This window comes from Papaver somniferum, chromosome 8, assembly GCF_003573695.1.
Source record: "Papaver somniferum cultivar HN1 chromosome 8, ASM357369v1, whole genome shotgun sequence".
Taxonomy (NCBI): Eukaryota; Viridiplantae; Streptophyta; class Magnoliopsida; order Ranunculales; family Papaveraceae; genus Papaver; species Papaver somniferum.
In genome coordinates this window covers 69,503,322-69,514,334 of record NC_039365.1, presented here as the reverse complement: position 1 = coordinate 69,514,334, position 11,013 = coordinate 69,503,322, and the positions used below count along the sequence as shown (strand labels likewise).

The 11,013-nt window shown below is 36.9% G+C and overlaps 1 protein-coding gene across 4 annotated transcripts; it reads right to left on the bottom strand.

Annotated features, from left to right (window-relative positions):
* Positions 1-546: 546 nt before the first annotated feature.
* LOC113301470 (pentatricopeptide repeat-containing protein At5g10690-like) lies at positions 547-6,592 on the bottom strand. Of its 4 annotated transcripts, none has more exons than XM_026550242.1 (14): positions 6,237-6,592; positions 5,962-6,144; positions 5,727-5,859; positions 5,257-5,351; positions 4,927-5,088; positions 4,747-4,815; positions 4,362-4,497; positions 3,698-3,930; positions 3,423-3,481; positions 3,338-3,347; positions 2,976-3,053; positions 2,118-2,186; positions 1,698-1,874; positions 547-907 (listed from the first exon to the last, which is right to left on the bottom strand). In XM_026550242.1, the coding sequence occupies exons 1-14, from the start codon at positions 6,477-6,479 to the stop codon at positions 632-634; spliced, it is 1,923 nt and encodes a 640-aa protein (XP_026406027.1). In that variant the 5' UTR covers positions 6,480-6,592; the 3' UTR covers positions 547-631. The 4 variants fall into 4 exon arrangements, with proteins under 4 accessions (XP_026406027.1, XP_026406028.1, XP_026406029.1 ...); XM_026550245.1 differs by lacking the exon at positions 547-907 and adding an exon at positions 964-1,382; XM_026550243.1 differs by lacking the exons at positions 3,338-3,347; positions 3,423-3,481 and having other exon boundaries at positions 2,976-3,080.
* Positions 6,593-11,013: the final 4,421 nt, after the last annotated feature.

Here is an 11,013-nt window from a genome sequence, read left to right as displayed (position 1 = left end):
TCACAGTCTCTCGAAATTCCCTCTCTTTCCGAAAATCCAATATCTGAAAGACTGAAAGTGAAATAATTTATTTTTGGGTATGAAATCACTTGAAGGACATTTCAAGTATTATGAAAAAAACGTTTTTTTCTGGATCGGGAAGGAAAAGAATTAACCCGTACAAAAAAAGATTAAAACGTTCATATTTTCAGAAAGATGGACAAAAACGTACTAGGCTTAAGCTGACAGGACTAAGGTGTCCAAAGCCCACTAACTTTGGGACTAAACGTCAATTTCTACTTTAGGGAACCCATACTAATTAACCAGCACCGTATTTGTCAGAAATCATTTTACCACCCCAGCTGCTGCTTCTCTCTACCCTATCTTCGATCACTTGCTAAGTAAAGAGAAATTACCCTCAAGTCCCCGATACCAATTCCACCTTCCACAGTAAATCTAATCTGTTAATAAGTTCCCAGTTTTCCAAACACCAGCACTTGCTAATTACCACCTGTATAACCGCAGTTCAATAACCAAGCTCTAGCAGAAAAATCCCTGATTAGTAGGTAACCAAGCAAACCACAGATAACATTTCTTTATAAGTCAATATTAGTAACAATTTACCAACAACAAAGCCAACACTTGGGACTTTTTATTCGCAATTATGTCGATGCTGTACATATATACAAGGTTCTAGCTCTTCTGATTCTGTAACAGCAAGATTAAATAATTGTTTAGATGTAAAAACACCAACTGCTCTTAAATTAGACCTGTAAACACCACTAGTCCCATCATATTCATACGGAGGCCTGCCAATAATGATCATTTTGTACTTTTTCTCCAGTAGTAATTCTATGACTCTGCCGATTGATGTTGAGGTTGTAACACGGGGAGGGCTCCGCATGATTGATGATAGAGATGTGTTCAGCTGGTCAAAGATGGAGCATATTGATGAATACAGTAAATAATATTTAGATTTTATTTGGTTTCTATAATGAAAAAATGACATACAAATTGTATGTTTGTATTTCCAGTCTGTAGGTATGCATATGTATTCCAAAACCGAAAGCACTTTCCAGTACTTGAATCATATCAAACGTTTATTTCAAATTGTAAGCATTTTGCTTTCATTTTGCCATTGAAGTTCAACAACTTTGGCCGGACAGAAAAGGTTTTAGAATAACCCCTCCTTGAGCAAGAATGGTCATGGGATATTAAGTAGCAAAACCACCCTCATAAAACGGGCCAGGGACAATGCTGGTGTAGTTGTATCGTAACATGTTTTAACCGACCATTGCATATAAGAAAAGAAAGAGTTGGTTGGTCTCTTTCACAACTCTTAACGCATATTCTCACTTACACCGTTTTCTTTATTTTCTCTCAGTTCATTCACTAAATAGATCCTGCATATTTGTGAGAGCTCAAATTTCAGGTGAAAATGCTCTATTCTTCTCAAGAAGAAATAGACGCAGGAAAATATTATTGGTAGACAAAGCATTACGCGTCATTGGGATAATAGACTGTCTATACAGTTGCAACAGGCTCTTGACAACTGTCAATGACAGGTACATTACTAACTAATGCAGATAACTAACACCTCAGTTACACTCTCTCTAACATACTTGCACATACATGATTGGGAAAATCATACCCAATCCGTTGATGCATGTTGGGTTAAGCAGCTATGCAATTTACAGGAAAAATGGAGGTGAAAGTACCTGATTGCAATCTTCCCGATGAACAACTCCTACACAGCTTCCCCATTCGTCAATAATAGGGACAACTTCATCTTTGAAGAACCGCATTGGTACATTCTCCACGTCTAAGTTGACTAGCAATGGCTGAGCTTCTCCAAACGGTCTCATTATAGTCTCAATTGGATCATCCAGAGATACCTAAAGGGGGATCAATAATTATGCAGACGAAGACTTTCTAAGCTACAATTTAAAATTAGCTAGACCAAATTTATTTAACATTTAGTTGATTGCTGACAGATGGTATCTTGTTCATCACTATTCGATACGGATTTACACTAGGTTCAACTTTTAAGGACTCTTGTATGTAAAGTCCATCACAACTGTGCCGGAGAGGGCAGTATGTGTGTCCACAAATCAAATTGAAAAAAGTAGATTGAGTACCTGAGGAAGGAGGTAAGGGGTAAATGCAGATCTGGTGAATCCAGATAAAGCCTCGACCCTTACAGCAGCCTGCACTACAATATGAACATTATAATATAGTTTTCATCTACACTTTTTATCAAATATAATTACTCCCCTGAACCATTAAGATGTTACATAACTAAAGTAACCCATTCATAAAAGTATAAAACATATTTTGAAATGTTCAACAGTTTCATGAAACCTCTTTGGCCATTGGTGTCGGAGAAATACCAATTATTTACTTATTATTTCCATCTCTCCCATGTCTTGCTATTTTGTGCTGCACTGGGACATCTCCTGATGGAATACTATCAAATTTTTACCTACTACTCACATCTCTCCACCCATTATTCATGACTTTGAGCTGAAGACAGCATTTCTAACTGGCCTCATTCAGTTCATATTGAACAAGAGTAAACATCATGTCAACTGTTTTTATGTATTCACCATAGCAACCCTAACTAGATGCAGCACCATTTGAGCTGCGAACCTAATTGCAATCAAAGAACTTAATATGCGAAACTAAACATACTTATTAATTTGCCAAATCTAAATTACTCAGGGGTGCTGGAGTTCGAGAAGCTTAAGCCCGGTTGAGCTCAAAGCACACCTCTGGTCAGGCTTGCTCAAGTTTGGTGTGCCAAATCTCGCACTCAAGGCCAGAAAGAGAGAACCAAGTTATGATTTATAGGACTGAGGTTAACAACAAAATAACTAACAAAAACTCAAACTGATTGAATTGCGGTCAACGTGGTTATGCAGCATTTTCATATGGAACAACAGCTCTAAATCTGCATATAGACATTTATACAGAATGAAGACAAGTTTTATATGCACCATGCTTCCTCTGTTTGTCCAGGATACGCATTCCCATTTCGTGACAATATTTGAGAGTATCCGTCTAGCCACATCAACCTGAAGAAAGACGTGCCCACAGTGTAACTAACAAAAAAAGATCGTCAGAGATGATAAATGTAACACATGCTGCGAAAAATCTACAACAACTCATCAATGCATGGACGTGCGTTGCCTCCATCTAATGTAAGAACACCATGTATTCATTCATTTAGTTAACAATTGAGAACAGTTGATCATGGGGGGTGCTTTTGAACCACTTCTGCAAAGGACACTTCTTTGTCTAAAAGGTAGAACAAGAACAGAAATATATGCTCCAAAACTGTAGTGGAATGTGGATGTACCCTTTGTATACTGGAAAAAAGTAGATGTGTAAGTATGCTATAAGAGTACAAATAAGAATGAACTATATAAATGAAGCTTAGTTACCAAGACATCGTGATGGCATAAGTTGTCAAGTGATAAAGTTCATGTTCCACGTTTTCATCCTATCAGTATTTTTACAAATCAGAAAGATAGTACAACTGAAAACAGATTATTTATTTGTACTTCTAGTCTTTTACACCAGAAATTATGTCGGCTTTATTACAGTGTCTAGATGTTTCATGCTACAGTAAACAACTTCTACATGCGCTATAGATTCATTGGAAACAGCACAGTCTCGAGTCCCTATTTTGCACTTATAAAGCAAGATAGAATAATACCTGACCATTAGTTATTGCTGCTTCCATAAGGAGTTCATCGGCTTCTGCTTGAACTGCAGTAGAGATGACTCCTGAAGTATCTGGCCACATGCGTGAATGAAGACTTTTGACCATGCTATACTCTCCTCTAAGAGCAAAAGCTCGCATCATAGAAAGATAAAGGTGTGGTTTTGGCCGCAGTTTTGGATTCCCACCTGCTCGCTTCAATAGCTCTCCAAATATGCAAATCGCACCTAAAAAATTATCAATAATTAAGATAAGTATCTGGAGGAAACAAAGCTTCTTGACTGGATATGACCATGTATATATACGAAAACAGGAATGATAATATCACAAGCACTAAATACAATACAATTAGTGATGATGCAGCTAAACCTCCATGGTTACTATAGATGTTAGGGTTGGCAGAAAAAGAAAGAGGAAGAAACTTGGACTACATAACAAGGTAACATATGATATACATCATTCTTACAACACAAAGAAAGCATTTCAACATTGCTATTCTTTTTATTGAAGTTCGGGTTAAGTTATTCTCTAGATGATTGAGCGTCTCAAAACTAAAATGCTTACAGTCAGAGAAAACACAAATTACCTGCTGAAATTATTCTAACACATAGTTTCAAGTAGCATAAAATCGTCATACGAGACCAGAAACATAGCTTACTTTTAGTTGAATTACAAGATAGCAAGGCATCAATAATCGCGGTGTATGCAATTCGATCAATAAGCAGATCGGGCAATGATTTCATTTCCATCACAATCTTTAGAACTGAATGCAAGTCCTTGGCACTCCCAAAGCCCTAAATAAGAAAACAGTTTTTACTGTAACATTAGAGAATAGAAAATAATGTGACAGGGACCATTGAGTTAAAAACTAACAAACGAAGGATTGCAAATCTTACAGTCTAAGTTAACAACTAAAGCCATGTTCCTGAAAGTTAGTTTGGAGGTAACCACGGTTTCTATGATTTCCATTGAAGGCAATATAACTATATACTATCAGAAAAGAAAAGAAACTAACAACTACAAGAATCAGTTCCAAAACATACCTTAATTAACGTAGTGTAAGTGACAGTATCTGGAAAAAGATAATGGCTTCCAATTTTTTGCGCTTCGTCCTGCGAAAATCAGTATCAAGTATTCAGGTACATTGAACTTGCCAAAGGCATTTGAACGGTTGCACCAACTAATCATGATCTGCATGGCTCTAAACTGGCTACGTTCGAGACCTTCATTTCAGCATATAGCTGCATTGCAGCATCCATCCTTTCAGACTTTACACATGCTAACAAAAGAGTATTATAAGTAAACCGATCGGTCTTTATTCCTTTGCTTAGAATTTCATTGTGTACAGCCAAAGCATCCTCAGGACAGCCAGCATTTATATACCCCTGAAGACGACAGATCAAACTATTACATGAAGCTGCACTTAGTGTTCATACTTCATTAAAGAAAAAAACAAAAGTGTACTGGTGTCCTAAATCAACCTAGGATAAGAATGGTTACCCAGAATCAAAAATAAAAAAACTACAGTTACTAAACAATAGGTGGGCAGCGACCTTCATTAATAAGTTGTACATTTGGATTGACGGGCCTCCTCCACGAAGCACAACACGATATCGTGCAAGAAGTCCATGAGCACGGCGGAGATCCCCTGAACCAAGTAATAGTTAGGGCTCAGAATACATGCTTCAGTGAGAAAGTCCACATATTACACTTACGATAATTAACTTATCATTGTGAAGATAAGAAAATTTCAAAACCAAAAATCAGTCATCTAGTAAATCCGCTAGAAAACAAATTCTATGTAATATTTACAGGGTTCCGCAATCATAACCAAGGTTGAACCTGGACACCTAGACCTACACAGTGTAAAACCTTCTGAAAGGAGGCTTTGCAATAACATTTGAAAGACAAAATTAAGAACAAGAAGATTAACAGAGTTGGGTGAGCAGTCTAGGGAGAACTCAGAAGGATGTTGTGTGCAAATGTAGCAGTGACAATCTTTTCAATTCACGTGGTAGCTAACCTGCTTCAATCAGAGCATTGAAAAATCCATAGATCACTTCCGGGGACATCCCTGGATTTCCTAAAACAGTTGGTCGCTCCATTGATTCAATTAACTGAAATGCTTCATCTATTCTTCGTGCCTCACCTAAGCCCTTCATCGGGTAAACAAAAATCCAATCACATTTGAAGGTGGAGTTAAAATCATGAATGACCCACTTTTATTCTTACTGATTGTTACGTTTGATTTTGCTTACCTTCAACAGGATACCAAAACTAATAGTATCAACTCCACAATTATCAGGCATTTCCATCTCATGAAAGATCCGAAGAGCTGAATCAACATCACCGCAATGAACACAAGCTTCCATTACAGCATTCATCACAATTGTATTCACCTTACCATATCGCTTCTTTGCATACCCAATTTCCTGAAATACCTGAACAAGAAATTCAAAATCGATTTCAGCATCAGAATAAGAAAGAAATCGAGTTTCTTCGAAAAAAAAATTATCGAGAAAGAGTGAGAGACCTGGTGAAGTTGTTTTCTACGGGTGAGTTCAACTATTCGAGAAGTGAGTCTTTTGAGACTAGGATTCTCACAGTTTTTTGGAGCGGAAGTTCGTTTGGTTTGAAGGCGATGAACAGAAGAAGAAGAAAAGATGGTGGAGTAAGGATGAGGGTTTTTGGCAGAAACAGAAAGAACTCTAAAAAGAAAATTTAGGGTGTGACGGGAATAAGAAGTAGAAGAAGAGAAGCCATTAATTGTCTGCATCACTGGTGCTGTAATTTATGCAGCATCATGGGGTTTGTAGAGAGAAGAAGAAGATAATGTGGACAGAATGTACATTCATGGTTGGAGTTCTATTTTGAACAAAACGATGGGGGAAAGGGTATGTTTGGTCGTCTATTAGAATTAATGGTTAAGAAAATTAATAAGGGGATTTTAATAAAGTGCCACACTTCCAATATGCAGTTTCTGAAAATGCCACCGTTTTTTTCAAAATTTATTAAATGCCATACTCTTGATTTTTTTTCATCCCGTTTTTTTGAGATAACGGTTAACGGCTGTTAGTCTCTGTTAGTGCATACGTGGCATTAAATAATCCGTACAAAATTACATAGAAGCCCTTGAATCAGTTAACAAGGATTGAGTTAATCAGTTCACTGGGATTGAGTTAACCGGCTATAGAGTAGTGAGTTAACTAGCGACTCGGTGCACGTGAGAAAAACGTGCAAGATTTGCTAACGGTCGGAATACACGTGGGATCAATCTAAGAGAAAAAATCGACGATCCATATTTTACCTGGATTTATAACGGTCTTATTCATCATCTTGAAGCTCTATATATACTAATGAAGATCCCAAACTCTTCATTAGTCAATTTCTTTAGAAGTTCAACACATAAAAATGAGCCAAAAGGTTATAAACTCTCCAGGTAGTGACAGTTGCAGTAGTAGTAGCAAGAGCAGCAGCAGCAGCAAATTTAGACAGCAAACTAACCTAATTTCTTCCACTAAAGAACAGAGCGGACAGAGAGAACGAGCAAACCCTAGAAGAAAAATGAAACGATACAAAGTTACAAACTGTTTTCAATTCCACGAAGGATAAAATAGTCATTTAGCCTGTGCTACGTGTAATAATCTCGTGCACGACATCTTGAGCCGTCCACATAAGACACGTGTAAGTAATCTGGACAAAGTCAAAAAAGTTTGACCAATCATGTGGGTCCAAGACGTTAGTGCTAACGGTTGTGGCATTAAATAAACTCAGAAAAAAACGGTGGCAGTTTCTTGAATCGGGATTTGCAAGTGTGGCAGTTTGTTAAACTTCCCAATTAATAACTAGCCGTTAATCCTATTTTTGTTTTCGGGTAAGATGTTAGATACACAACCAATAAACAAGGATGAATGTGGACATTATCTTCCATATAGCAGTATATGGTTGTGTATATAACCCATGTTCAACTATGTTTTAAGGCTAAGTCTTGTAGGCTAGATATCTAGCTGCTAGATTGGCCATCCACGTCAGTTAGGGCAACCTTCTAAGTCCTACGGGATGGCTAATCTAGCAGCTAGATTAGAAGACCACATTAGCGGGACCACTATCTAGCGCTGAACGGTTCAGCGCTGAGCGCTGTTTGGTTCAGCGCTTTAAATCTCAGCCGTTAGATCAGAAAATTTTCTCCCAGCGCTGAGTGGTTCAGCGTTTTGGTTACTTTTTGAGCGTTGAACGGTTCAGCTTTTGAAAATAGCTGCTAGTTGAAGTGCGAGCAAATGCTAGGAGAGAGAAGTAGCAGGTACATGTGTTAACTTTTTTCCCACACTTATTTTTTGATTTGCAACACTTTTTGGCCAATCTAGCAGCTCAATCTAGCCCATAGGACTTGGCCTTAAGATAGTGCATGCATGTTTAACTTTGTTTTAAGTTTTTTTTTTTTTAATATTTATACTCTTTTTCCGAATTTTAGGTTTTATTCCTTAGGATTTTCCAGGGATGGCGGAACGAGGATATTTACTTAGAAATAGCGGTCATTGATGAGAAACCTTTTTTTTTTTGTAAGTTAAGTGCATTCAAAAGACTAACTTAGGGAGTTAGTAACCCTTACATCAAGATGAGTAGAGCCATTGAATGTTGGGCTATTAGTTTCAACCCTAACATTTGATTTATCTACTTCTATAGCATAATTAATACAAGAAGGAGGTTCATTCCTCCAATTGAGGATATTTCTAAAGGATGTATCTTCCTTTGCCAATACATCAGCTACATTGTTTGTTGTTCTTAGTACAAAATAAAAACCTAAAAAATTATGACAAAGATTGAACTCTCTGTTTACTTCATCCATTATAGTCTGGTTCTGCCAGGCTATTTGAGACTCCTTACCATTCAGATAATCAAAAAGGTTCTTGCAATCACCCTCCATAGTAAAGTTGGACAATCCTCTCTCTACTGCCCATTTAGCTCCCTACAACAGTCCCAAGGCTTCCGCTTCTTCAGAGGTAGTAACTTTAAATGGTCTTGCTCTGCCTTGTTCAAAATCTCCTGCATCATTCCTAAGAATTAAAGAGAAACCTGCAGGTGTATCCACAGAAATCCAAGCAGCATCTACATTGAGTTTCAGTTGTGTTTTCCTAGGAGGAGACCATTTATGAATCTCATACTTTTCAATTGATGGTTGCCTAATTGGGATATTATCCTTATACCAGAAATCTAAAAATCTTCTTATTTCTAAACCTACTTGAGCACTAGTTTGTTGTTTGTTTTCAAAAATTCTATTACATCTTTCCTTTCATATGAACCAGGCTTTTGTCAAGATTATTTATATGGGTATAGTTGGATTTACTTTCCTTATCCATTCCTTACAGATATCCAAAAAAGTTTAAACTCTACAGGAGATGGTTCTGCATCCCAGACAGACTTGGCAAAAGGATAAAAAAGCAACAGATGTTTTATGGATTCTGCAACATTGCATCCAAGAGAGAAGTTAGGATGAATATCCTCCATAAATTTAGACAGTTTCAGATTTGTAAAAATGGCATTATGTAAACACTTCCAAGCAAAAAAATTTATTCTTTGAGACACATTTAGATTCCATAAATTGTTCCAAAAGGAATCTGGCTGTCCTAAGTTGTAATGATTCACAGTTCTTTCAGTAAGTTTGTTATACATGGACTTCGCAGTGAAAACACCAGATTTTGTAAGAAGCCATCTAAGAGTATCTGGTTTATCTCTAGCTATTCTAGTATTGATTATTTTCCTAGCAATATGTTTAGGAAACATTTCAAAAATTAAGGCTGAGTTCCACTTATTAGTGATTGGATCAATCAGATCCTTCACAAGTGTTAAGTGAGTGTTAGTAGCTATCCTAAAAATACTAAGGTTATTTTCCATTGTGGGTATCCATCTATCATCCCAAATATTAGTATTGTTACCATCACATATTTCCCATATGCTATTTTGTTCAACAAGATGTATACCCCTACTTATGCATTTCCAAATCCAAGAACTAGTTGTTGGGGTTTTAGCCTTGAAAACGGAGGAGTTTCTGAAGTATCTAGGCTTTAATTGTGACACCCACAAGGCTTTTGGCTCAGTTATTAGTCTCCAGGATAATTTGGTTATCATCGCTAAATTAATTTTTGAGCATTTCTGAATCCTAGTCCTCCTTTATTTTTAGGTTTACAGAGACAATAATAGGATTTAGGATAATATACCTTATAATTTGTTTCCTTACTCCACCTGAAATCTCTTTGCAGAGCATCTATTTTATTTGTGATTTTCTTTGGTAAAATGAAACAGCTCATTTGATAGCTGGCCATGCTTGCCAAAGTTGCCTTATTAAGCACTAATTTACTAGTCTGTGCTAGGATTTTTCCCATCCAGCCTTGTATTTTGTGTTCCATCTTTTCCACCAGTCCTTCAAAGAGTTTTTATTTTTGCCTTACTAATGAAAAAGGGAGTTCCTAGATAAGAGTCTAGAGGATTTTTTTATTTTATTTTTTAATATTTTGCTAATCATTCTCTAATGTTTTGGTTGAACTTTTTTACTAAAGAATACTCCTGATTTATCAAAGTTTATTAATTGTCCTGAAGCTTCTTTGCCAAAAGATTCGATTAGAGCAAGAATGTTGTGACACTTCCTGAGATCAGCTCTAATAAAAAGAAGGCAGTCATCAGCAAAACAAAAAGGTGGGAAATGGGACTGTTCTTAGGGGTGATTTTGATATCATTTATTAACCTCTCTTCTTCACTAGTTAAAAGCAATCTGGAGAAAATCTCCATGCAAGTGATGAAAAATAAGGGGATAGAGGATCCCCTTGCCTAAGTCCCCTAGTTGGTTTGAAATACTGCCCTGGGCTACCATTAAGTAAAACGGCTATGGAATAAGTTGATATACATTGATGGATGAGTTTGCAGAAACTGTTATCAAATCCAAATGCTTTCATTGCAGTGATCAAGAACTCCCGATCTACTCTATCAAATGCCTTGGTATGGGTGTAAATTGGGTCGGGCCGGGCAGCCCGACCTATTTATTAAATGGGACGGTATAGGGCGGGCCGGAACATCTCTTATCCATGAAATTAAAAGGGCCGGGCGGGCAGGGTTACTTATCTACAGTTAGTCTCATGGCATACCCAAGCCTGTTTTGTAATTTGGGATCGGGCGGGTAGGGCCGGGAGGGCCTTGAATATTACAAACAAATATATATTATACATATATATTGTTAAAAATAAAAAGAAAGTAGTAATAATACACAAGTTTTACTTCAAATTAATAATCAAATACGAGAATTGAGATGGGAATAAGAT

What these genes read in the sequence shown, in the direction of transcription:
- LOC113301470 (XM_026550242.1), bottom strand. Translation starts at nt 6,479, where the DNA reads ATGCAGACAATTAATGGCTTCTCTTCTTCTACTTCTTATTCCCGTCAC. An exon ending in GTAGAAAACAACTTCACCAG is followed by an intron (nt 6,145 to 6,236) that starts GTCTCTCACTCT and finishes TTTCTTGTTCAG; the next exon opens with GTATTTCAGGAAATTGGGTA. An exon ending in GTTTTGGTATCCTGTTGAAG is followed by an intron (nt 5,860 to 5,961) that starts GTAAGCAAAATC and finishes TACCCGATGAAG; the next exon opens with GGCTTAGGTGAGGCACGAAG.